The 27,807-nt window shown below is 43.2% G+C and overlaps 1 protein-coding gene across 2 annotated transcripts in view; it reads left to right on the top strand.

Moving 5' to 3' along the window:
• DPP6 (dipeptidyl peptidase like 6) overlaps positions 1-27,807 on the top strand; it is a 525,902-nt gene that overhangs the window by 73,956 nt on the left and 424,139 nt on the right. Inside the window, exon 1 of one of the 2 annotated variants that reach the window (XM_076331929.1) lies at positions 15,315-15,700. The exons of the other annotated variant lie outside the window; for it this stretch is intronic. Coding sequence (XP_076188044.1) covers positions 15,500-15,700 — 201 coding nt within the window. The 5' untranslated portion in view covers positions 15,315-15,499. Of the gene's footprint in view, positions 1-15,314; positions 15,701-27,807 lie in introns of those variants that run through there. 2 annotated transcript variants of the gene reach the window in all.

The following is a 27,807-nucleotide window of genomic DNA, read 5'->3' as shown; positions in this document are numbered from 1 at the left end:
CTGCTCATCTAGTGAAGCCATGAAGGGAGAATGTGAAGCAGGAATGATGAAATCACTTTGTTGTCCCCTTTCTATGCGTGCTGCACAGGAGTAAAAGCATGGTAGATCCTGACCCTGCTATGCACAAAATGCAGTGCTCAAGTCCTCCCTGTAGGAGGGCAGGTGTTTTGAAATGCTTCTATGGAGAAGTTTGGGGTGTTTTGCAGTATGCCGTAATTCAGTGTTTACACAGTTGTCTCTCTCTCCTGTGTACATTGACACAAAGCAACTACATGCTCCTTTGAATGAAATATTTCAGCCCAAAGATTTGAATGTTTTAAAAACATTTGTGCGTAGCAAAGCACGGTGGTTTAATATGAGTGACAAGCATTCCTCATTTGTAATGAGTGCTTACAGGCATTTGCTATGATACCAGTTATTTACAGAAGGAAAATTAGAAATGTTACCCAGCATGTTACTGATATAATTAAACTGAGTGAAATATAAGGTAGGAGTGTGCAATAAATAATAAAATTATGTATTGAAAAAAATAAGGGCTGCTAACACTTACCTAGTACAAAAGATTTTGCAATGGCACCCTTAATAAATATGCCTTTTCTGTAGTGCTGTTTTCCACAAAACATAGATCCTTCTCGTTAAATAAGATGACTGAAAGAAAGCACAGAGTTATGGAAATACATGACTGATGACGAGAAGGCGATGTGAGTTATTCTAATGTAAAAGGCTGTCTCACATCTCTAATGCTGACCTTTTCCCAGTGAAATACATTTACAGTGTTACATGTTACTTGTTAATAATTTCAACTGTTCTGGTCTCTGAGTTCACAACTCTTATCTTGAATATGTATTTTAAAGTAACTGTGACCATTTTCTGAGAGACAAAAGAGTCTGATCATTTTTCAAATATAGACATAACTAGGACAAATGTCTGTCCTTGGCATCCAGGTGCTTTCCTACCATTAATCTTCACAGCCCCCTCTGGGGTAGGTGGAGGTTATTATGTATGCATTTTATTCCTGGGGTATCTTAACCAGAATCAGAGCAGCTTGCCCAAAATTTAATCCTGGTCTGACTGAAGTTAATAGGAGGTAAATGCGTCACTTTGCTGGAAGCATAATTTCCCACATAGTAAAGATGCAAGTCAGTAATCAGGAGTTCCTGTCTGTGCATCCGACAGCCAAATCACTTGGCTGTGGCCTGTTTGCTGACTCTTCCTATATGAGTAGGCCGAGCTGGAGCTCCACATAAACCTGTGTGAGATGGACTCATGTTTTAAATGAGGCCAAGATGGTATTCTACCTTCTTCTGCTATTTTTGTCTTTAAAAGAAGTCCTCACAGCAGTTCTCTAACTTGTAAAAATTATACATATATTTTATTTTGCTCATTGGAAGTGTTCATCTGATATTTGTGACCTTGATATAGGGAAGTGTGTAGGTCTTGTGCTAATGTTAATCATGTATAAAGGTATTTAAAAGGTTATCATTCTCAGAGGAATAATCAGGGCACTGTCTGCAAAGTAATGAAAATTTAAAAATAACTAGTTGAACAATGCACGTAGAAATGAATAGGCTATAGAAAAACCCACATAATGTCAAGATTGTCTGCCTATTTCTAACACAGTTTTTATAAAGAAAGAGAATATTGACATACTGGATCTAATCTCAGATGCCCTAATAAAACAATGTCTTGCTACATAGGCTCAGGGATTACTTCTGTCTCTGTAAAGCATCTACAGTAGCTTTTGCTCTCTTTTTCTGATGCTGAGTATTGCAATATAGGGGCCAAATGACTCCAGTCTATTAGAGGGCTAAGGCCAAAGAAGTGTGTAGCTAATCATATCATTTGCAGAATGAATTTCTGGCTCTAGCACACCTCTCCTTGATACATTCACCCTCATCTCATTGCTTTCCCTTGGTCTTTGCTAGGAAAGTGAGGCACAAGCATTTGTTGAGCTGTGCGTATGTACTGCGTAAAGATGTTCACTGGGGTGAAATCAATCTTCTTTTAAAATTGGGTCAGTTCCTTATCTATGTGAGTACAGACCTGGGAAATGCATGTTGTGGATCATGGGTGGTATCAACTTCAGCAGCAGCATGTTGTTGAACAGTCGTCTAAGGGAGAGGACATGGAAGGAGGCTGAGACTCTCTACTTCTCATTGCAAAAGACTATTCCTAGTACTTACCTGTTCATAGATTATACTCACCCTTGCACCAGGGCAGTCTTACTCTTCTAGCTGATTGCAGTACTTTGACATCAAGACCAAGGTCCAGGTAATCATCATCTTTTTCAATAGTTTTAGAAAGCCTTTCAACCTACCATGTTCTAGTGGGCACCCAGCAAAGAGATCAGAGCTGAGAAGGACTCAGATCTCAAGGCTTCAGAAACTTTGCTGCTCTGAATTGCATTGGGTAATCAATGCTGGAAATGTCTGCTCTGTGGCAAGCCAAAGAATAAAATTAGTTTGGGTCAACTGAAATGTTTTATTTTCATTTCAGACTTTTTATTTTTTCATTCTTCATCAGGATTTCAAAATCACTTCATTTTTGGAAATAAATTTGTGTTATTTCCAGTCTGAAAGTGGTCCATTTATATCTTCTAACCTTAAGCAATAAATCCCCCTCCACAAATGTCTTTGAACTGGGAATTTTGTTTTAAACCAGCCCTTTTTCCACCAGCAGCTTTAACTTCGATGTATCAGAATTTTCCAAGGGTATCATCAAATAGTTCCTGACCAGCTCTCTTGAGTGTCTGATAAGAGTCAGATAAAAGAACTGGAATTAGACATGCTTTCTAAACCAGAGCTCATTTTATGTGCAGTCACTATGCTTTCACATATATAATGATTTTATAAGTTTCTTTTAACTTCATTATCATCTGTTCTTTTTTTCATGTTTTTTATATCCTTGTGAGCAAATAATGTCTTTTATGATAAAAGGGAGGTTCTACAAAATAGGAGAATCCTAGATAATGTTTGACTCAGACTCTCCATTTAGGTTGCTGTGGCTTTTTTGAACCATTTTCTATTGCATTTTGGTATTGCTTTGTGTTTTACTGACTATTCAATATATTTCCCACAGAGACTAGTTCTGTATTTTCCTGTAGTGAAGACTGTTCAAATGGACTATAATCCTGTAATAGTTTATAGCAAAATCAATTTTATATGCTTTGGAAAACATTCGCTTGTACTACAGTCGGAGGAAATGTGTGTGCAGAGCTGAGAATTTATATTTGTCATGAATTTTTTGAAGTTGGAAATGCATGTGCTTGCATAATTGAGGGTATTCTTTTGTTCTACTTAATGTTTCCTTTTAAAGGAAAATTACCTATTTTTAAGGAGAATCCTATTTTATCACCTTAGTTAGCTAGAAAGGTTTTAGGATTTAAACCTCTATTTCTGTTCAGTTGTATTTTGTGCAAATTTAGCTCCACATGTTCTGAGTGCCTCTATGGAAGTAATTAGGTGAATTATTGCCGCGTAGCTCTGTGTACAGTACCTGCCTGGTAGCACATCTTTGAGTTAATATTTAAGAACTACTGCAGCACCCTCAAGTGGTGATGCTGATCTGTATTTACAGGTTTTTTCCAAATGTTTATTTCTAGGATTATGAATCATTTTAATGTTTTGGGCTGACCTGCTCAGATATTGTCAGACCCTGCAGTCCTTACTCAGGTAAAGCTCCCACTGAATACAATTAATCATATTGGAATCTGAGCAACAGACTCGGGAAAGTTTTCCTTGGATTGTCAAATGATTTTATGGAGGGCATAAAGCATTCTCTGTGCGTGCAGTAACTCTGGTTTTTCTGTCAGTTGCGTTGGAATAAATAACCTGAGGACCATACCGAAAGAGAAACCAGCTCAGGACTGCAGTTGCAAACGCAGAACAACTGTGGCGTAAGAAACACAATTGCGAACTACACTAATTGCTTGAGCGCACACACATACCCCAGTGACATCTATGGTAATGACTTAGGACGAATGCTATTTCTCAGGGATGTTTTACTATCTTTGTGGTGTAGTTCTCTGACTTCAGCTTTTTTTTCCGTTAGCCGCCTATTTTAAGCAAGCAGCTGTGTACTGGACCAGGTGAATGGCCCTGGTTTGGGACCCGTTGCTTCCAAAATTAGCAAGTGGCATCTCTTCTGATGCTCCACCTCCTGCTAATTCTGCTGAGCTTTCTCAGTACTCAACGTAAAGAGAGTCGTTACCCCGTAGAATAAATGGCCATAGGATGAAGTCTGTGCAATCTTCTGCCCCCAGTACAGGCTTCAGTGAGGAAATCACTTAGCTCCGCTGGTCTCATCTGTAAAACACCGACAAGGAGTTTTATTTCAGAAGTTTACTGTAAGTCTTAATGGATGTTGTCTCCACTTCTAAGGGCCTTAAGTGAAAACAGATATCAAAATGCTTACTCTCCTGTCACTTACAATAGTGTGTGCTGGGCAGAGGGCACAGACTGGCAGGAGTGGAAGTGCTCCCTCGCCACAGGCATTGCTTTGTGCTGTATGTGCTAATGCTGCAGGTTAGCTGAATGGCACAGCTGATTGTTTACCGCTGCAACTTCTATCAGGTCTGGCATGTTTTCTGTATCAAACTCAAGAGAACGGGCTTGACAAGCACTATAAACAAAATAATTTTATTTCTGAAGGGTAGAAGGTGATCCAGACTCTTTTTTACAAAATTGTATTGATCCAAATGAATTATCTTCAGATTATTATTAATAATTAATTAATAATTATTAAGAAAATTTGATTTTTTTTTCTTTTTTCCCTCTCTCCCAGTTATTTGACATAGGAAATAGAAATCACTAGCATTTTAGGCTTTGTCCTCATGTCATTCTTTTTTTCTTGCCTCTCTTTCCATAAAAGTCTCATCTCATTTAAAGTGTGCCATCTAGGTTGTCATGTATATAACAGACTGCATTGTGTTCACAAGAGAAGCATGTCAGTAGAGGGCAGGGTCCAACAGTAGTGAGTTTCCAAAAGGATCTGATAAAGAAATGACAACTATTTTCTAATATGAACTAGATAATAGGCAAAAATTATGTGTGATGGAGCATATTTAATATGTCTGTGCTCTCATCTTAAAGGCCTGCTGTCAGCTTAGAAATCACACTGTGAACACATCAGTATCTTTTTTATTTTATTTCTTCTATAGAAAGGCACTACCAGTAACACAAAAGAGAGAGAGAGAGAGAGATTACTGTGTAAACTTGCCTTAGGCTGCTCCTAAAATAAGCAGAAAGGTGCAATCAGACCTCTCCCACCATGGCTGCAGTACTAAGCTGGGATATGCCGGCAGCCCACACTGCAGCTGACCCACAAACCTACTTTAAAATATTTTGGGGCACATGTGGGGCTTGCGAGGTGGCAGGACATGTGGCTCCTGCTGCCTCTTAAACTAGGTGGCCTGGCTAGAGAATTGCCCGTGATGGAGAGGGGAGCTGAAGCTTAGTGTGATAACCCCAGTCAAGAGTCAGCCACGAGAACAGGGAGCCCCTCAGCCCTGGATCATAAATGCAACACACAGGTCCATTACAGATAAAGCAGTGCTTCTCTACATCTCCCTGGAAAAAGCAGGCCAAAGATGAAATCACTGCCAGTGTTTTTATTTAGAAATAGGCCTTGGTGAGTGTTCTGAAAGTAACAAAATTCCAAATTCCAAAGATTTGAGCCCCTTGCAAGTGCTTTCTCTCCTTTTTAATACAAAGAAAGCTCTGAGTGTCACGAGATGAGGACGGTGCCTTTGGTGGGAACATCACAGGTCATTTAAATTCTTGTAAGTCCAATGTGACATCTCAAGTTCCAGCCAAAACACAGTATTGCCCCTCTTGGGGTGACTGTCCCACTTTCTGGTTATGTCATCTCTGTTATCCAGCAAATGTTTCCACCTCTGACAAGTTGTTGCCTGCATTTGTCACAATGTGCTGCAAATATCAGTACCACATGTGCTTTATCTTGAAGGACCCGTATGTTTCTAGATGACACAGCTAGGCCATGCTAATTGGTTTTGAGGTGTTATCCACTTCCAAAAATACCAAGCAGTACCAATACAAGGATGTGTTCCTTTGAATGGGGATACTCTTTTCTCAGTAAAGGATATTTTCAATAAATTTTTTATCCCCAGAATCAGTAGTGAATTCTGTTTTACTGAGTTACTGGATAGGCAAAGACATATATAAATTGGTGAATAATGGCTAGAATAAATTCCCACAGAAAAATGGTAAACTTTGCTCGGTCTCATGAAATTGAAGAAGGTTTTAGGGCAGTTATTTATATGAAACCATAGAAGATGTAGCGTTGAGAAACAATTTAATGATTATCAAGAACCTTAAATTCCAGATAAATGGTGGTGCTGTTTCTGTCTGCTCATTGCTGGTAGTGTTCCTGGAGGGGAGGCCTCAGCTGGTGTAGCAAGTGGTGTTTCATCAGAAATTGTTACTGCCTTAAGTAATGGTGGCTTCATTTTTTCAACAATTGCTTTCAGTGTTGGTGCTTTTACAAAGTGCAGCTCTGGCTGTGTTGCTGAAGCCTTGTTGATGTCATCATTGCAGAAACTGTGATGGACTCAAAGGTTGTTTCTTGGAGCCCTGTTGTGACATTTTTAGCTGCCTAGTTGCTGCTTGCCTGCTTTGTGGAGAGGAACAAGAGGATCTGAATACTGCTGTGTGCTTGCATAACTTGGAGGGAATTAGATTATTTTTCTCTGGAAGAGCAAATCAGACTTCTTTCAGAGGTTTGAAATTATCAGTTGCAGTCAAAATTTCACAGGATTGCCTTTGTCACAGTCGTATTCAGATCATGATGAAGCAGCTTGTATTTTCTTGCTTAGCAGAGTCCTGGATTGCTTTTATCTTTGCGGTGAAATTATTGAACATCCCTAAAGTTAGTTTTCACACTTTTTTTCATTTGGTTCACTTGGCATGCTTATATGATTCCTTGGCATATGCAAATAAATATATATATAGATCTACCTCTAAGTCAGGAGGGACTAGAAATATGCATGTCTTGTTTCACAAAGCTTTGGGTTTATTAATTTTTTAAAGATATTACTTAGCAAGCCAATAAGATCTATATCGGCTTAACTAACAACTAGAAATCAAATGCCCCTAAATTTAGGTACATACAGTGAATACGTAGAGATGCACGTGAATATCCACTGGAATTTTCCAAGGCAGCAGCTTATATTGATTACGCCATCACTGATCTGATTTTGATCATTCCAGTGTGTATTCCAGTACCTCGCATTGCTAAGTACCTTTGCAAAGCTGACCTTAGTGCCTCTGTTTGACATACTTTAAAAGACTGCAGTAAGATTAAAAGGAAGGAAGCACATACGTTGATGAGTTAAACAAAGGCACATCCTAAGAGGTATTTAAAATGAAAATCTCTCTTTGGGTGCCTTGTTTGTGGATCCTAAATAACTGTGCTCATAAATTTCTGTTAAACGGTAAGGACATAATTTATTAATCTCCTATCAGTATTCCATTCTTGTTCTTATGTCTCCCACCTCTTGAAAAATGAATACACTGTTTGGACAGCCATGTATAATCCTGTATATTTGCTGTTACATAATGGCAGTTGACCGAAAGCATTAACAAGCCTTTATAATAGCTTCTGAGAGCCTCAGTCGTTTCAGACTTTACGTTACTAAGACAGGTGAATTGGATGAATGGGGTAATTTGTACTTAGAAAACTGTAAGTGAACTGGTAAGCTTTTTTCCTAATCAATTTATGAAGACAAATGGGCAGGAAAGAACATGCACCAGCACTAATAGCGAAGTAGCACAAACATCCACCAATTGAAATTAATGCCAAATCCAAAAAGGAATTATTTACTTCTAGGTGATTTCAGGGGACTTCAGACAGCTAGTCTAGAACTGTGTTCCATAAAGTCCCTGCTTATGGACCACTTAGCTCCAGATGACTGGAACTCATTAGATGCTTTTCTGTTCAGTCTGAAAACTTTCTGCAGTACCTATGGTGGCAGTTCTGTACATTCAAAACTGCCCTGGGAAGACATCTCAAGACGGCTCCTCACCTGTCTGTAATCCTGATGGGAGACAGACACTGCACTGAATTGTACCTACAGCCTTCGAGATTCCCTGATCCAGTATTTATTCCTAGAGAATATCCAACATGCTCTCTCACAGGGTGGGTTTTTTACAAACATCCATCATTGCTCCTTTCTTTGTAAAAGGCTGCAAGAGAAGAATATTTGAACACGCTGAAGCTGTGCCAAACTGGAGGAAGAAACGTATGTCTGACAGGGCCAGAATAAGAACAAAGGAGTAGAAGGATATTGTGTTAGCCTAATGATAGCTAGCCTTTTTGAGATGTCCATCTCTCTCTGTATGCTTTTTTCTCTGCATATTCCTATTTCTCTCTAGGGTTTTCCTTCAGCTGTAGGGTTCCAAAACCTAAAATTGTGTTGTTACCTCCCCTGGGTCTTTTATTAAATCTAGGTTTTAGTTCTCTTCCAAGCAACAAGAAAGCTGTCAATTTAGTGACAGCTAGTCCGAGGAGTCACAGATCTGTTTAAAGAAAATCTCTGTATTATAAAGAAGAAGTCTTTAAATGAAAGTATTTTGTCTTGTCTGCTCCCTTTGAAATCATGGCATGCATTTGAAATGCTGACTGGTTAAATCCCTTCTGTTTCTCTAACATTCTGCGTGCACAAGTTCTTCTCAGCAAGTGGAAATTCAGAATTTCTCCAAGGTACGCTACTTCTGTGTGCGACCAATTTTATAGTGCTGAATTAGAGAGGAATTACATCAGCTTCTCCCAACATTGGCAATTAAGGATGTGCAGGTGTGGCTCAGGCACTTAAGACGGAGCAGGAACCTTGTGCATTCCCTTCACATATAGAGCTGGCCATAATCTCTTGCCTCAAGACAGAGTCCATCTGAAGTAGCTGACTGAAGTGCCAGTGGATACTTTTCCAAGATGGTTACTTTTTTGATAGACCTGAAACAGCCTACTTTGCCTTTCTGAAGAAAAATTTCTTTCCTTTTCTTACTGAAAACCCTCTTGAGAGATCATGTTAATCAGGCAAACTGTTTGTTGTCATGGCATATCTGCCTTGAGCATCAAATATTGGCAAGTTGCGAAGCAGAGAAGAACATGCGTAGTGGAGGCCAGTTCAGCAACATTAGCTGCATCTTCCATGGCTGCCAATGGCTCTTGGCATCCAAAGAAAAACGTATTTATCTGTAACTTTAATGCTTAACTTCCTGGCTTGTCTTGAAGACATGGAATTGGGATGTCGTCCTAACTCCTCTCAGTTAAAGCTTCCAGAGACAGAATATTAGTTAAGGCAAGAAAGACAGTCTTCAGCGCAAATTCCTATATGCATGTATTGCAATACTAGGGACAGTCGTAGGCCAGGCCCCCAATGTGGTGTGCAGCTGTACAAACATGTGTGCACCTTCTTTTACTTAGGCTTTGCAGTTACCTTTTCTAGCAGCAAACCTGCACAACCGTGGTTCCTGAGAGCTCTCTTCTGTGTGTTTTTTTCTGCATTTCATCAGCCCTACACCAGTTGCAAAATCATAAAAACTAGAGATGGGAAAAACCTTGTTGGTCATGTGGTCTATCCTTTTGCCAGTTGGCAGGATTATGCCTTACAGCACATTTTCTAGTGCCTTGTACAGGCTATTTATAAACGTTCTCAGCATTAGGACTTTCACCCGTTTCCTCTGGAAACTGTCCTGCTCACACTACTGGGAAGTACTTGCTGATGTTCAGCTACATGTTCTTGATTTCATTTAATTAGGCTTAGGTGTGTATCAATATTCTTGGTGGATAAAATCACCTGTCTACTGACCACTGAGTAAGCATGTGTCCAGCAGCTGCTGGAAGTACCCTCCAGAGCAGCTGATCTCCCTGGCTTTGAAAATCCTCCTGTTGTGTGGCTCCAACTAACCTTGTAACACTCCAGCCTGTCTCCCTGCTCTCCCAGGTGTGTTCGTGCTTTCCATCTCTGCCAGCTTTGGTCCATTTCTTTTCTGCCTCTTTGACCTCACCTGCCTTCATCTCCTTTCTCTCTCAACCCTCCTGGTACTTCACTGTGTCCCTGCCTCTTCTATTCTGCTTCTGTTTTTCTTTCTTCACTGCTCCCTCTGGGTCCATCTCTTCCCCTGAAGAGCCTTTTCTTCCAGCCTACTTTCCTTTTTTCCCTAAAATCTTGTATCCTGTAAAACCATCTTGCCTACTGTTCCCCATACTTGAGTATCAGTTTTTTCTTTTCCCCACAAAAAGCCTTCATTCATCCACTTGTGGAAGATTGAATTATTCTTGCAGTGCCCAGAAAACTAATTTTTCCAATGCTTCTTTTAGTTCAGCCTGGAAAGCTAGCTTGCTTGTTTGTTTAGGGTTGGGTTTGGTTTCGGGTTTTGTTTTTGTTGGGTTTTTTTTTTAATCATTGTAAGGCCTGCAAGATTATTTTTTTTAATAATGCCAGAGATGCCAGAGAAAAATGTGCCTTTCTATGTCCCAGGCTCACTCACTGTCCAGTGCTGCATTTCTACAAAATTTGCTCTGAGATGCCACTAGCACAAATAATGGCATAAGAAAGTGAACAGATCGGCATACTAATTCCACAGTATATAATACCCCTCAGTCTTCAGCAGCCCTAGTGTCACTTATCTTGACGCAATTGTATGCTCACCCAGCAAACACATTAGATCAAAATGACCGATCAAGTGTATCCTCAGGGACTGCTGAATTGGTGCATTTGACATAGGAAAGAGAATTTCTCTTCTGTTTCGGTTTGGCTGGGTTTTTAGATGACACCAGACAGCAGATGTATAGATGGCATAAGCCTGAGGCCATTAGAGATTCACGAGTTGGACTTTTTTATGTTGGCTAACAATAGTAGTAGGAGTTAAAATAGTGTGTCTTTGTTTCTGTAGTGCCTGGAGAGTTGCTATTATAAAAAATCAGAGGGATGATATTAATAAATACAATCACTCTAAGAGCAAATATTAATTTGGAGCTTTCTGGAGTGATATGAAAAGATAACCAGGAAATTCTAAAATTCCTTTAAAAGTTCATTAGAAAAGGAAAATATAATATTTTAAATAATAAAAAGTGTACTTGAACTACTGAAAAAGTATTTTTTGTTAAAAAATTTTCACTAATAAGCTGCCTATAACTATCGCCACATGAAAACTAGAAACATGCTTAGCTCTGTCTGCAACAAACTCTGTATTATTTAGATGACAAGTTCAAAGTTTAAGCAAACATAAATTGCTTAGTCAGAACAGAAGAATGGAACACGAATAACAACGCTTGAATTCCCTGACAGACATAAGTAGTATTTTTTTTTTAAATATCCAAGAGAAGCATTGCTGGATTGTTTATTTGCCGGTGTCATTTTGAGAACGCTTGTCCAAAAAGAAATCTTTTATGTGTAGTTTTAAAGGCAGTAGGGCTTGGGTTTGACCTGCTTTTGATAGAGTTACATTAATAGTGCTGAAATGGGGGGATGCTGTTTGTTTATACAATGTGGAAAAACCAAGTGTCATTTTTATCTGTATGCTTTACAAATGTCAGTAAAACATAATTACTTTGCCGCTGTAGGGAAAATATCTTAAGCTAACACACTTTATTTTGATGGAAATGTCACTAGTTAGGAATCAAACCTCCTTGCAAAACTTTGGATGCTGAATTAAATATACAACTAAGAGATGCTCGAGAACACTGTTTGTTTTGAAATGCCTTGATTTTTATCTTGGGATCTGCTTGCAGAATTTAGGGAAAGGATCTTTCTTACATAAAAGGTGTGTGTTTAAAGACATGAATCTTACATTTGTACTTCTGAAATATTTTGCCTTTTTAAACATACTTCATAATGCAAGTTGCTTTCTTCTCCTCAAATCTCGCCATAGGTCTTTTGCTGTAATGAGGGCCCGGTTACTGATACGGTGTTTGTTTGTTGCCATTTTATTAGCATGTTTCAATGATTCCTCTGTCTCTTTTTTTGGCTCCATCCTGTTTTCCGTGCCCTGTTGGTGTGCACACTGTATGACAGTATCTGGGACACTGTAGAGGACTCTGGGCTCCAAGCCATGCACAGGTGAACAGCAAATTAACCATGGAATTGCAAGCGGAGAGCAGAGGCCTTCCAGCACTGAGCTGTGACTCGGGAGCGCTGGGTTGTGTCCCTCCCTGAGAGGTGGACAGGACTACCATAACACATGCTTGTGGGGGACAAGCTACGTCCTGAGGTAACTTGTGCACAGGCAGACTGAAGCGCTCTCCAGAGTCCCCAGCGAAATCATCAGGGTCCCCCATGACTCAGAAAAATCCTCCTGCTTTCAATAATGGCATCGACAGACTGGTTCTGGTGAATCTTATTGCAGGGTGTTATTCAAGATATTTCTGCCTCCAGCTGCTTGCTCAGCCCTTCTACACAAGGTCACTCTCGCTGTAGCAGGGCTACAGAAATACGTGTTGCAGTTCCCAGCTGGTGCAAACCGTCTTCCTTCACCCACCGCCATACCCAGAGCATGACATGACTTTGCTTCTGCTGTCCCTGGTCTGTCATGGAGTAGAGAGCTGGAATCAGGAAGGCCTTTGAATAGCTGTAATTATTTATTTCAGGGCAAATGAGTCACAGCCCGAAGCTGCATGATCAGGATTTTTTGGTGGATGAGGACCATTTGGCTGGTTGTTTTTCATTGAGCTTTTAAAGTATTTGACATTGCAATTTTATGTTCCCTTAATATAATTTTTCCATGAATTGTGTACACACATACATGCACAATATGTGCGTGCATGACTAGACAAACTCGATTATGTGAAATCTTGGTTCTTAAGAATTAAAACCACAAACTGAATGTATTTGGAACTGAATTGGTCCTTAGTGGCTCTTTCAGTTTTGAACTGAGCTGTGAGGCAGAATGTTTTCTTTTTTCTGTACTTTCCCTGAGACTTTTTAATTCAGACATTTAATCTTTGGTGTTTTTTCTGCCTGGTGGTTTCGCCTTGCCTTTTTGTGGCTTTCTTTGATTATTCCTTTGTGTCCTAGTTTTCCTTAGAAGTTAAAAATGTATTATTCCTTTTAATTTGATTCTCTTGTTCCTATGTTTTTTTCAGTGCTAGTTGTCACCAATTCCAAATAGTCATAAAGTCACTGTTAATGCAGTTCAAGATGGAATTTGGCTGAGCTAACTGTCCAGATTTTTGGTAGTGTGTAGTCAATTTGTGTCTGAAACATAACTTACAAGGGGTCCAGGTGGCTTCTGGAAAGTTACCTCTGTTATGATGTGTGTCACTATGACTTAGAAGCTAGACCTTTGCTTCAGAGCATTGTGTGCTCATCTCATTTTTTAATTAAATGTCAGCATCTCAGTTGTGAAGATCAAAATGATTCCTTCTTTCAAGTTCTATCAGGAAGGAGGCAGAGCGTTTGTGTTTGTTTTCTCTCTTGATGAGATAAGGTTCCCTTTTCATCTAAATGTTAAGACTTTTCATTCCTGACTTTGAAGACACAAATAAAAAGCAGCGGATGAAACTATTCAGATGTAAAGAGATTTTTGATCAGGCAGTTGTTGAAATCAGGGGGGGGATAGTTGCACTTTAGAATATTGTATACATGAACTACTGAGGTGGGGGATTTTTTAAGAGTGATGAAAATACGTATATCAAAGATGGTATTTTCTTAACGGCTAAAACTTTAAGTAAGAACCGTGTTTAGAAACATCTCAGCCCATCAAATCCACTTGCTAAAGTATGATCAAGTTTGTGAGCTCTGCAGCAGCAAGTCTCTCAATGGGAGGGAAACCCGGTAATCCCAATATCTCTGGCAAGCTTAGAGGTAAAAGAGGAGGAGGATTTCGGGGCGGAGAAGAGGGGACAGCAACTCTGCCACTTTCCTTTAAACCTAAGCATCTGTTGCTATGGAAACCCCGGAGCCTGATGCTGGAGCAACGGGAATTGTCACCCTCCGTCCCGATGCAGCCGTGCTGGGAGCGGCAGGACACCCGCTGCCAGCTCCCCCGGCGCCGGCCTGAGCACATGCCCATTTCCTCCTCCGGGAGCGTTAATTAGCGGCCGCGGTTCTCGGGGCCGAAGGAGCGTGGCCCGGCGCCCCCGCGCAAGGGCCGCTCAAAGGCGGCGCAAGGGCCGCGGCGGCGAGACGGCCCCGGGCGAGGTCCCGGCCCCGGGCGAGGTCCCGGCCCCGGGCCCGGCCCCGGCCCCGGCCCCGGGCCCAAGCCGGCCCGGCCGCCTCCGGCGCCGGGACCGCGCTTGTTTATCCCCGGCCGGTGCTGCCGGGAGCCACTTCGGGCGGATTTCCACAGAGGGGCGCTGAAGCACGTTTTAATGCAGCAAAAATGAATTAATACAAAAATAGTAAGAGACACAATTTACCGGATTCTTTTAAAAAGCGATAACAACAACCTCCAAAAGCCCGCAACCCCCCCCCCCCCCAGCCTTGGGGAGGCGGGGGAAGGGGGAGGACGGGGTGGAGGGGAGGGGGACCGGGCACTTGCCCGCTCGCCGCGGCAGAGCCGTGCCCGCGGCCGGCTGGGGCAGGGCAGGGCGGCGGAGAGGCTTCGCCCTCCCTTCCCTTGCCCCTTCCCCGGGGCCGAGCGGCTCCGGGCACACCGGCCTCCCGGCGCCCCGCCAGCTGCCGGTCCCGCCTCCCTCCTCCCCGCCTCGCCTTTCCCCTCCCCACCTCTCTTTCTCTCTCACGGCTGGCGATCAGGTGTCTGTTGCTCTTTCTTTCTTTTTTTTTTTTTTTTTTTAAGTTGTTTCCCCGGGAAAAAAAGAAATTAGGAAGAAGAAAAAGAAGGTGCCGAAAAGGAGATGATCGTAGAAGAGCCCTCCCTCCCCAGAAGAGCAACGTGCTTTGAATGAGGCTTCCCAGCCTCTCCACTCCGTCTCACACACTCTCTCACTCTGCTTCTCGCTTGTGCACACTGTTGGTATGCGACCTCGGAGGCGACTGCTCCGCCACCTCTGCCTGGGGAGCCGCTGACAGCCAGCGATTGAGCCAGCCCCCCTTCCATTTTTTTTCCCCTGCTTTTGCAAACACACACGCACACCCCCAAAGCACATTTAATGCTGATCCACTCAGGCGCCATTATCCGGGGGTACGTCTTCGTGGAGTGTTTTGGTTCTTTTTTTTTCTCCTTCTTTTTTTTTTCCTTCCCAGCACTGGATGGTGCAGCATTCCCGGGGCCTGTGGTGTTACAGCTCGATTGCGTTTTATTATTTATTTATCTGCCTTCTCTCCTCTCCCCCCAATCACTCCCCCCTCCCTGCTCTCTCGACACCCCCCCCCCCCCCCGCGCTTCTCTCCGGGTGCCGGTGCAGAGGACCGGGGAGCAGGAGCCCTCGCTCTCCCTTCCACTGATGTGGGACTGAGCCTCGCCCGCGTGTAGCATGCTGTAGCCAAAAAAGAAGAGAGGAGGGGGAGAAAAAAAGGAGAGAGAGAGGGAGAAGCGTCTCTCTTGCCCTCCCTCCCCCTCGTTTCCCGCGGATTGACTTCATGGCTTCACTGTACCAGCGGTTCAGCGGGAAGATCAACACCTCCCGCTCTTTCCCCGTTCCCCCCGAAGCGAGTCGCCTCCTGGGCGCCCAGAGCAGCGAGGAGGACGGCGCTGCCGGCAAGACCTCGCGTCCATTGCAACAGGAAAACAGCCGGCCCCGCTTCCAGTACCAGCCGCGAAGTGACTGCGAGGAGGAGGATGTAAGCGCCGCTGTCGTTCGCGTTGGGTTGGGTTGGGTTTTGGGTGTCCCCCCCTCCGCCCCTCGTCCTGCCGGATGCCTGTGTGCCCCTCCTGGCTGGCGACGATTTCTTGCGGCTTGTCCGCTCTTCAAGCGGGTCTTTGCGCTCCTCTTCTTCCCCCGAAGTGCCGGGGGTAGTACGGGACGGAGCCCGCACGGAGCCGAGCCGAGCCGGGGCTCGCCCGCCCCCGCGCTGCCCGCACCTCTCCCCGTTACCTGGCTCCTTGCGCGGCTCTCCGCTGCCGCGGAGCAGGGCTGGGGGACGCGGGGTCAGCAGGTTTGGAAACGGCAAGTGCGAGCTCCGGCCGTCTCCCTCCAAGCGAGGCGACAAGGCTTCCCCCCCCCTTTTTTTTGTTTTTAATTGTTATTCCGTGTTTTACCCTTTAACACTCCCCCGGGGCAGAAGTCTTCACCTTGTCCCTCCCTCCTCGCTTTCCCGTCAGCCTCCCCCCAACCTGGCAGCGGGGAAACTTTTTAACCCCTGAGCAGCCGTTTCCGGGGCGCTCTCTCATCCCTCCCCGCAGCCCCCGGGCGAGCCCCCGCGGGGAGGGCGCAAACTTCGGCCGCGCACCTTCCGCTCCCGCGCTGCCTCCGACAGTAGCGACTTCAAAGGGTCCATCTGTATATTGCCTTAGCGACGAGTGACTCGTCCAGGCCGCCGGCTCGCTGCCGTGCCTGACGGAGTTAAAGCAGCTTGGGCCGATTGCGCCTAGTTCTTGCGGGGCGGGGGGGGGGGAAGGGGGGAAGGGGGGAAGGGGGGGTTGGAAGAGGGGATTCAGCGAGGGGACGAAGAAGGGCCGGCGATAGATCAAACCGGGTGGCTCCCCATCGCTGGTGTGGCCTGGATTTGAGGGTGTTTTGCCTCTGTGGAAGCACGCACAAGGGGAAGCAAACGGCTGCAGTTGGGAATAATGTTTGTGTCTGTTAAAAATACTTCTTGGCCGGGTGGGACGCGTTAGCTTTGCCGCAGGGTTCACCTCTGGCTCTGGGAGCCTTCCCAGGAAAGGCACCGCTTCAAGCCGAGACAGCAGGTCTGCCTCACTCGGAGGAGAGAGTTGTGTTCGCAGGGGAACTTCCTCGGGTTGTCTTTTAATTCCCTGTCCCTTTTCCCGTCCCTTCGTAAAGACTTTCCGCGGTCCGTGGAGCAAGTGCACTTTTGCCAGCGGCGAGGCAAGTCGGCCTAAACCTCCCCGAGGTGACTGCCACGCTGATAGCCCCCAGGGACCAGCGGTGACAGGAGCCCGAATTAACCCTTCCCTGTGACCCGCTGACCGGCAACGATCTTGGCGCTGCTGCTCCTTGGTCCCGGCCAACTGCGGGAGGGGACCCGTCCCCGTGCCCGGGCGCCTGCACCCACCCGTGACCCTTCCCCGGCGTGGCAGGGGACGTGGGGCCCTGCCCGGCGACCTGCTGGGCTCTAGGTGTCGCTGCGAGCCAGCGGAGTGCCGCCGCCGGGGCTGGGCTCAGGCACATCTTCCTCATTATTTGACCGTCTTAATTTCGCTTTCCTGGATTTGGAGGCGGCAGATGTCTGGAGCCGCTTCTCTGATCACCAGAAGCGCTGAGCCGGGAAGCAACGGATGCAGTTTAGCATGTACGAGTGATTTGTGCTGACAGGCTCCAAAATAATATTAATAAGAATAATATTAAACTACTAAAAGGAGAGGTTTTTTTTTTTTTTTCTTTTTCTTTTCTCCCCTCAGGGTTTGTGTGTGGCTGGAGGGCACTGTTGTGCGGTGCCATCTGTAGCGGGAAAGGTGCCTGCCTAGGTGTCTCCCGCAATTAAGCGCAAAAAGCATGGCCAGAAGCAGAGATTTGGGGCGACTTCTAAACGCACGTGGGCACCTCGTGTGAATTATTTTTAAAGGGGGCAACGTGTCTGACACGGTTCAGTGGCCCGGACCGGGTCGGGCAGTTCAAAGGTGCTCCCGTCCAGCAGAGACTGGGCAGGCTGGGCTGGGGGTCTCCGGTGGAGGGTCGTTCAGGTCGGAAGGATGAAGTCGTGACAAAGCCAGTGGAAATGGCCTTCAAAGCGTGTGTTGCAGGAAGGAGGGCGCCTGCCCGCGGGGGGAGTGGAGGCAGAGGGCGGGCACGGGCAAGAAGGCGGGCGGGACCGGCCGAGCTGTCCGCCGTGCCGAGCCCTCCGGGGGCTGGGGCCGGCGGAGCTGTCCGCCGTGCCGAGCCCTCCGGGAGCGGGGGCCGGCGGAGCTGTCCGCCGTGCTGAACCCCACCGGTCCCGGGGCAGGAGAAGCTGTCTGCGGTGCTGAACCCGCCCGGGACCGGCTCCGAGGCGAGCCGGCGGCGGCCTCTTGCCCTTGGCCGTGGCGAGATTTGTCTCCCGCCCCCGGCGGCAGCAGGCAGGCTCGCCCAGGACGAGCGATTGCAGCCCCGCTGTGAAATCCCCGAGGCAAAGGGAAAAATGAGGCAGGCAGCAGGCAAGGACTATGGGAGAAGTGCAAGGAGGGCGGTCTGTTTGTGCAGGGTGCCAGAAGCATGTGCTGGTGCTCATCATGTGGAAGGGCTTAAGGAGACGGCATTGGAAACTCCTTCCTAAGGTGATTAGACTTCTGATTTCTGTTTTACACAAACGCTACAGCAGGGTGTCTACGTTGTCTTTCATCCTTCAACATAGATCTAGTAGGAAAAGCCAGAGCTTTTTAAGCTATAGAATTAAATATAGAAACAAAGTTGTTGTTTTTTTTTTTGCCTGGCCACACTTGGAAATACCAAAACAAACCTGAGAATGAGACTGTTCTGTTCCTGACTTTGTCATTGGAGAGAATAATCGGGAGAGAACTGAGATTTTTTTTATAGGTTACTGATGATGATTTCCGTATTGAAATATGTGTGCTGCATTCAGTACTATATTTTTAAGCACCAGTACAGACCTCAATGCAATACAAAACAGAGGGTTTTGCCTTTGAAGGTCACAGTATTGTTAGTAAGCATTTTGTCCACTGCAAGTACTACTGGTGGAAAAATACTAGACAAAACCTATATGAAGCTAAAGAGGAAGCAGTAACTTTGTAATAAACAAACTTTAAAACAAAGACAATTGTGGTTTAATACGACAACTGCTCACTTCACTTTACAGGCACCATTGAGGTGGACATGAGAATATTGTTTTTGTAATATGAAAGTATAGCAAAGCAGAAGTCACAACATTCTTTAGTATGTTAACAAGTTTTTACAATGTTTCAAATCATGGTAGGTATATGAGAAAACATGTATAGTAGACCTAACTTGTGAACAAAATCTGGGTTAAATATTGCAAAATTTTCATGTTAATTATTAGCCTGATGAGGCAATCATGTTATTTATGGGATGAGTAATGAGTAATGAGGAAACCCCAGAAAACCACTTCCCAATTGGCTTTGTGGCACTATTGATACTGAAGTTAATTGTTGCAACAGTTGTAAACAAAATTCTGATGGCATTTTTGCTTTGTTATAGGATTACTTTTTCACTACATACATTTAGATATGAGGAAATATCTGCGAAGACTCTTAGTAAAATCTAGTGTGGTGGTATAGCAGATTATGAAGAATTTTGGTAACATAGTTCTCCTTTTTAGATTGATGAGGTTAATGCTTTCCGTATTGTACTGTGGGAGGGATTTTCTCCTAGATGCTGGCTTGAGAATTTTTTCCCATAAAATAGAGCTTTTTCATTTTTTCCAAGCTTTTGCTTCTTTGGCATCACAGTGATTAATGAGTTTAATTTTTGCAGGCAACTGCCAGGAGGTGCTGAGTAAGATGTATCATGCTGATTGTGTATAACCCCACTCCCTTTAATTACTGGGATGATAACAATGCATTAATCAGGTGCATAAGAAATTCAGCACTTTTCTGTAACAGAGAATATTGATCTATTTTATAAGGCACTGACTATAAAATGATGATTACAGAAGTATTTTTTAAATTAAATTTTGTATGATGAGTTATGTGTTAAAAATATTGAACCCTCCACTGAAACATCATAAAACGTTTCTGTATAAAGAGCCATACGCTGCATTCTTACAGGTTCATTACTTAGCCAAAACTACTATTGGCTTTAGTGGGAGACTTAACCGTATAAAACCAGCCACACTCAAAGTACAATCCCAGGGAAGTGGTGGAGTCCCCATCCCTGGAGGTATTTAAAAGACGAGTAGATGAGGCACTTAGGGACATGGTTTAGTGGGTGGTGGTGTTGGGTCGACGGTTGGACTCGATGATCTTAGAGGTCTTTTCCAACCTCAATGATTCTATGATTCTACAAAAGCTTTCATTACTGTGAATATTCTTTCTGTAACGGAATTCTGAATATTTCTTTCTTTCCTGCATTTGCTTGAAACTACATTTGGCCATATATTATACTTTACTAGTTTTGCAATTGATTGTTCAGATTGATTTACATTTTGAGAAGTTTTTCATTCAGCTATAAATTGCAATAATTTTGAAATGCTTCAGTAAAACTGTTTCCTGCTTGAATAAATTAAGGTTTAAGTAAATCAAATATCATTTGTTAATAAAGTGAGTCTGATAAAGTGAGAATCAAAGCCATTAGTGTAAAAAAATTGTAATTTGGTGTGTCAGACTTGCTGTTGCATGTAATTGAAAGTGTTAATTTTCAGTTCATTATTTGGCTAATGGGAAGAAGTAATGTGTGAAGAAGAAATGTGTGTCAAGGACAGCGTTTCAGAAAGGTTGAGGCCTGAGCTGCAGACAAGAGGCATTTCAAAAGTGGTGTGGTCTTTTCCCAAAGAGATGAGTGATTTGATTTTATAGAAGGTTTGTAGGACTGCAGGATTCATAACATTACTGTAAGATACAGTAATTTGAATTGTAACCAAAATCTATCTACAAATCTGTACTGCTGTGTTTACTGACAGAAACTACCGTTTAAATCTGTAAGAGTCTCTTCTTCTGCCTCTTGGTGAGTTCTTGGATGCTGAACTCAGTTATCCTACAGCCATTAACGTGTAGAGGGCTGGGACTAGTTCTTTCAATGGAAATAGTTAAGTCCTACTGACATTCTGTAGGCTCACCTTTTGAAATTAATAAAAATTACGGCTTACTTCCTCCAAAAGAAATAGTTATAAACCTCATAAAAATCGGGGGTTTTATTTGCATGGAAGCTCATCATATATTTTATGATTACTGAATAAGGGACACTGATCTGGAGGTGATACGTTTTTTATACTTTGCTTTATAGCTAAATTTAGAATTAAACCACCTTGTGATATTTGCTGTCAGTTTAAAATCAGCCTCTGTTTCTGCAGTCTTTACTAGCCATGATGATGATGCATGCACTAAAAAAAATCTGCCAGAGAAAATGTATTTTTAAGTATTCAGGAATAACTGTGTGAAGAGGCTGAATCATCTCTCTAATAGTAGTGAACTGTGCAATAAGTTGGGATACCTCATGTAGAGTACTCTGCTCACGTTATTTCTTGAGCTAGTAGCTAGTAGCTCAAGTGCAGAAAGAAGACGCTGAGCCCAGGGTCAGAGCAGCTTGTGTTGTTTACCAAGGGGCTTTCAAAGACATAGGGGGTGGGAAAAAAAAAATCTATGAATATGTGCTGCTCTCCATTCCTCTGTATATTTTTGTTTCAGAAAAGGCCAGAAAGAAGACAGTTCCTAGGGTGTCCATCACAGCTTTGAAAATGCTCTTTGGGAGTCGGAAGTTTTTGTCCCTTGAAATAAAAACCTTTGCATGAATTTGGACTAATATATTTATGCTTGTGGTGGTCCAGCAAAATCTCCCATTAAAGTTCATTAACTGCAAGTTGATTTTACTGGGATTTTTGCCTGATGTGCTGGATGATTCGCAGCATGTTGCCGCGATGTACGTGCATTTTCATCCTGTGACCAAGGGGTGGCAGCGTGTCTTGATTACACTGTTCCTATGGAGCACTTGGCATTTCATTGCTTTTGTAGTAAAGCACCAACCGACCATTTGTTTACATACTCATAACGTTTGTTTACATGCCCTACACGTGAGGGTTATATTCAACTCCTTATTGCTTTCTCTAGGTTTGATTGACTTGATGACAGTTTTGTAACTCTCTTTTTCACCATCAGGGAGAAATATTTGTTTTCAAAGCTCATCAAAAAATGGTTCAACAACAGTTTTAAATGGTCCCATATTCAAGCATGGGGGAAGGAGGGGAGAAGTGAATCTTTCTTCTAAGGGAATGTTTTTATCTTTTCTCCCAAAGGAAAGCAAAACCCCAGACTTTTCCCAAAAGCCCCTTGTACTCATCCTGGGTTGTGAGACAGTGTAAATTTTCAAAAGTACACACAGATAACTTAGGTTTGTAAATTCAGGGGTTTTTGAAGAGAGATTTGTGGTCAAATCCAAAAATATGTATTGGAATCTATTTCCTAGTTAGGTGCATAAATACTCATTTTGGATCAGGTTCTTACTCACTTATGCACCTTTGAAAATGTTATCTGTATTCATTAAATTGTGGGTGTTTGGTAATGATGAGATTCACTGTGTGTGAGTTAACTCAGTTAAAACATAATTTGAGTCTGTGCATTAGTCTGTATGAAGAGATCTAGTGTGCCATAGCCTTTACTGCCAATATGTAACTAAAAATGGGAGTAAGACACGGGCATTGGGCACATGTATGTTTTGCACTACAGAGCAGCGTAGAAGGGAACAGAGGGAGAGTGTAGTGGTACAATCCAGTAAGTTGTTTTGAAGGGTGAATGGGCTGTGGTTTTTGTGTAGTGCAAACACAAGTCCTTCACAACTTTTCCACCTGTAGAGTGTTTGGGAACCTTCATTTCCCACATTCAACCAGAGGTTTAGTTACTTCTCAGCTTTTAATCACTTTAATTGAGAGATCTTTCATACTTTGTTTTGTTAAAATAACACTTGAAAGTCTTCCCAAAGATTACAGCACAGATTAATTCAGTTTTTAAGCCTCAGGGAACTTGTAATGTGGACCCAGGGAGAAACGAAGAGAGAGATCTGATACTCATCCACATTGCAAGCAGTAAGTTTAAGCAAAGCTAATGGAGTGTGTGAGGTAATGTGAAAAAGGCTGATATTGTGAATCTCTGCTGATGAAATCTGACCAGATTTCCATTGAGCGTATTTTTAATTGCTTATCACTTGTGTAGTGTAAATTATTTTCCTCCAAACAAGGTGCTTGTTAGTAGAGCTCTGCTATTACATAGATTTTTCCACGAGTTGCTGTCTCTGTGCCTTTTAAAACTGCATTTAACATTATTATCTTCACTTTGCAGATGGAAAATCAGGGGCTGAGTTGACACATTGTCTCACAGAGAGTGCATCTCAGCTCTACGGCAGTGACCGTTTGCTGTGGCTCAGCCCTGTGAGCTGTTGCAGTTTCTGGTCCTGGGCCACAGGGACTTTAAGACTAAAAATTATTCCAGTTATCACCAAGGATATTCTTACAGGTGTAAAACTAATTGTGAAGTCCGGCACATTTAAGTCTTTGCTGTATCCAGCACTCATTAGTGACAATTTTCATGTGACATCTCAAATTCTGATGTTTTCCTCTAGCTGTTCAAGGGTTTGGAGCTTGCTTTGAGAGAAGGGAGATCTAAAGCATCCAAAAGGAAGGATAGGAGTATCTTAATACTTTAATTATATAATATTTTGTGTGTGTGTGTGTTTCTTTTTCTTTTCTGTATTTGTCAATAGCATCTGCTCCAGCATTTCAAGTGGATTTCACTCTAGGCAGACCTCAAAAGCAAATGCAAATTTCTCCCCAGGCTTGCTATCTTGGACGTACAGAGCTACATGAAATGGAAAAGCAGCAGTGGGAAATGCTTGGTAACCTCAGCTCTAGTTATACCACAGTCATTAATTTTAAAGTGTTTATGACAAAAGTATGTATGAGTTCCTTATTTTCCATTAAAATGAGTTCCAATTCTATATAAAAGAAAGCAGCTGTGGTATTTTGGTCAGAGGAGAAATGAAATCCATAGAGACTGAGCAATTACAGATGTTACTGCAGCCTCCAAGCCGTAGATCTGAAGACACTTGGTGAGCAGAGCCAGCAGCAGGTTTACACAGGATTCCTGTGCCTCCTGCTTTCCTCCCATTCTGGCAGAGGGAGAATAATGTCCAGCATCTGGGCAGCAGCAGGAGGCTTGTTACTGCCTGTTGTCCCTTCTCAGGTGTATAAGCAGTGGTTTGCAGAGCCCAGTCATGTAGAGTTTGTGTCTGTGAAGATGAACTCAAGTCTCCTGCAGTGCCTCTTGCTAAGGTGGACTAAAAAAGACTTGTATTTATAAGGCCAGCCTTTGGCAAAAGAAAAAGTATGAACTGCTGGCAGTAGCAAAACAGACATTTATGCTTGTGCCAGGGTCATAGAAAAGCAATCTGGTGGCAGCTGCTGCTGCTGCTGGAAGGTAGGGTGGTATGGGAGGTGGCTCTGGGGTGGATGGCTCTTCCCATTTGCTCCCAAGACCTCCCGGTACCGTAAGAGCAATAGAGGCTGTAAGCACAGCTCAGCTCTTCCTCTCTGCATTTCCCCAGCCCTACCTCATGGGAGAAAAACTCAGTTTTGTTCGCGCTGCCAGGAAGCCATGAGTCAGTTCTTCCTCCCTATCTAACAGGTGGCTGCTGGCAACCTTATCTCTCTGCCCTGGCGCTTGAAGATGGATCTCCCAGTAAAAACCTCAGATGGCTCCTCTCCAGCCGCTTCACAGTGACATGCCCTCTGGCATTGCAAAACGCAAGTTTCAGCTGCTGCCTGTCTCCCCTGCTCTCCTCTCAGGACAGGCAGGTCGGGTTGTCTCATATTCCAGAGGAACAGAAGGAGCCTTGAGCAGAGAGGAAAGAGGATGTTGGGATCTGCTTTAAATAGTGCTTGATCTCTTGCATAAGAGACTGATTGTCCCAAGATAGGTTTATTGCATACACAGCTCTGAGATTTGCACAGATTGCTCATGGGATTATGTTTCATGTGACTGTAGAATCCTATCTTAATTTGTTTGTCATTTATTGCTAAATCCCTCCTCATGTTTCTGGATAATCTATATTAAATATGGTTTGTCTTTGTTTGTTTTTTTTTTCCTATTTCCTTTAGGTGCCAGAAAAGAAAGGTAATATTTAAAAGACCGAACATCTATTACATTGTTGATAGGGAAGCTGTAGAAATCAACAACGATGTTGCCATAGAGACATAAATGCTTTATAGTGAACCAAAGATTTCCACTTTTCCTTGTCTTCCTGCTAGGCGTACTGAATGTAAGCACTTTATTGAGACAGTTCCTCTGTCTGTTCTATATTAACTTTTTTTTTTTTAATTTGGGTGTTTGTAATCCCAGATACAAGAGGAGGCACCTGGAGAAAACACTAAAGGTATTATGGTGCTTCACAATGGTGTCTCTAATAAAGTGGGTGCTGTTGAAGCAGCTTCTTCATTCTATTGTGAACTGCAGCACAAACAACACTTGTCAAAACACACACAATGATTCATTGCAAACAAGAGTAATTAATAAAGACTGATGTAGCCAAGGTTTAGGATCACAGTAACCTGATCTATTGTACTTGCCTTGTTTATACTCTCTGTGTTTGAGTTCTGTGTGTTTGGAAGAGGCTTCTTCAAGGAGTGGGTAATTCTCACTGATTTCTGGGCACGTTTCTATACCTTCTGTTTGAGGTGGCATGGATCTGTGGTAGAGCACTGGAACGACCATTAGGGAAGTCTTGCCATTCCTGGGTCTGCCACTGACCTGCTGCATGACCTTCAGCTAGTTAGTTATCCCTCTGGGGCAGGACCTGCATCTGTCGGATACCATAAAGGAATCAAGGCTGTGACTTCGTTTGTGGCTTCGCTGTGGTGGTGCAGAATTCAATCATTTCTGCTTTTGGCCTAAAGCTTTAGGCTAAAAAGAACCTATCAAAACATGAGATTATTAATAATTAGCAGTGCAGTCAATAATTCTGACAGTGGCAACATTTGTGGGAGCACTGCTAATAACCAAACTAGGCCTGATTGCGCTTGTTTATGGTGGGCTAAAGGTCTCTCTCATTACAATGTTTCACAGGCAGTGCCAGGAGCTGATAATCACTATAATGCACATTTTTCTTTTAGCTAAGAAAAGCTAATAAGCATCTGTAGTTTTGAAAATGTCAGATTGAGCCAAAGTGCATGCAATTAGATAAGGATAATGTAGCAGATAATAAGAAGATACATGATGTTGGATGAGCAGTTATCAGACTATTGTGCTTTGGCTGCTAAAGTGCTATGTGTCATATAAAAGAAAGTGGTTGTTGGTTGAGGGAAAACATGCCACAAGTCGTCAGAGATGGAAACGTGAGCTAATGTGGTAAAGTGACAAGGTTAGTCCTGGGGGAGTATAAACATGCATGTCAGGCTCTTGATAGATGGAAGGGTTGTCTGGGTTAAAAGTCATGTACTTGGGAAGGTGGGAAAGGCCACTGAGAAAAAAAAGGAAGCAAATGTGGAAAGGAAGATGGGCAGAATGGAGTTATTTGTGGTTGCTGTCTCTAAGGTTTGTTTTGGGTTTTTTTTCTGTTTTCAAAGACTCTCTGTCTTGTGTGTGTGATGTCTGGGCTGTTCTGGCTGCTTTAGTGTGTTAAAACCTTTCTGAGACAACTTCGTTGCCCAAAAGGAGATACAGCCATGATACACTGCTTAAGAGGCTGGATGTGAATTTTCAAGCAGTGTCCTCGGTTTAATTTGCCACTGGGGAAAAGAACGAGGCAGACTCCAAAAGCCAGAGACAACAGCAAGAGGATGAAAACCAGACAAGGGACAATGAAGGGAAAGAAGAAAGAGGAAAGCTGTGATGCACAGAACTGGATGCTATCTCTGATACTGGAAGCCAAGGAATTTTGCTTCTAAATATTGTTTGCTGTAAGGCAAAATATTTCTTGTGGCTGAGACAGAATATTCCACATTTGCCCTTTCCTCCTACTTAGCCTAATCCAGGAACTAGCTCTGGGCAAGAGGGCAGGTTCTCCCTAATCTGGGAGAAGAGGATTTTTTGTCTCATATTTTTTCCTGAATTTTTTTCCCACCCTTGTCCCACCTCGAAGTGTTCTGATGTCCCCAGAGGGGAGAGATTGGAAGCCATTTCTCCCATATTTTGGTTCTATGATAACATTTGCCAATGTTTTTTCTCTTTAGAATGCACCAAGTATTTCATCTCTTTATAAAATACCTGACAGAAAAGCTGGTTGTATATAGTTCTCATCCTTTCCTCTTACGTAATGTCTTTAGGAAGATATTCTATAAATACTTAATTAGTGACCAATTATGTAGTGTTACAGCTGCAATCTCAGAAAAAAAAATTATTATCCTTATGAAATGTTTGCATTGTGGATAACAAATTCAAGGTATATTTTGGCACTTACAAAACATTGTCCCTTTCCATTTCAATTTACACCAGAATATATCCCATTTTGGTGTAACTTCAGCCTAGATTAACAGTGTTTGTATTATAGGGTTGTACAGAAGCATGTATGTGATACGTGTGTTTGGAGACGTCTCAAGGAGAATCTCCTTATGTCCTCAGGCCTTCACTTACAGATGGGAGCCGAGAGTTTCCCACGCTATCACCATCCGGTGCAGTCCGCATTCCTACATTGCGTGACATGATTGCAGTTATGTGGCTTTTCAGGCTGAGTCGTCATCTTTCCTGACCCTTCACCATTACGTGTGGCTGCTCAGCTAGGAGATCTGTAACTAAAAGACCCATTTTTTATACCCCTTTCTTCTTGCAATCAGTCATTCTGGGAGACTCTTGTCCAGGTCTATCAATGTGGGTTTGTGAGAATGGAGTTCATGGCATGGGCTTGGATCAGGTTTCTGGCAAGAAAGCTTTCAGAAAGCATCACTAAAACATTCACTGTCTGCGAGCATTTAAGCTCAGGGTGGGTTGAAATTCTCTTCCTATGAATGTTCAGGGAAGGTCACTTAGCACGTTCCCGGGATGCAAATTCAGAGCATGTGTAAACATGGCCAAAAGGATTACTTTTGTGGTTGTTTTTTTTGTTTTGTTTTTACACTTCAGTCAACAGCAGATTATATGCTCCTCAATAAGCTGTTCTTCTCCAGGCATTGGGCAAGCT

Source organism: Aptenodytes patagonicus, chromosome 2 (assembly GCF_965638725.1).
Source record: "Aptenodytes patagonicus chromosome 2, bAptPat1.pri.cur, whole genome shotgun sequence".
NCBI lineage: Eukaryota > Metazoa > Chordata > Aves > Sphenisciformes > Spheniscidae > Aptenodytes > Aptenodytes patagonicus.
Note: the sequence above shows the minus strand (reverse complement) of the source record. Positions and strands in the feature narration are given on the sequence as shown.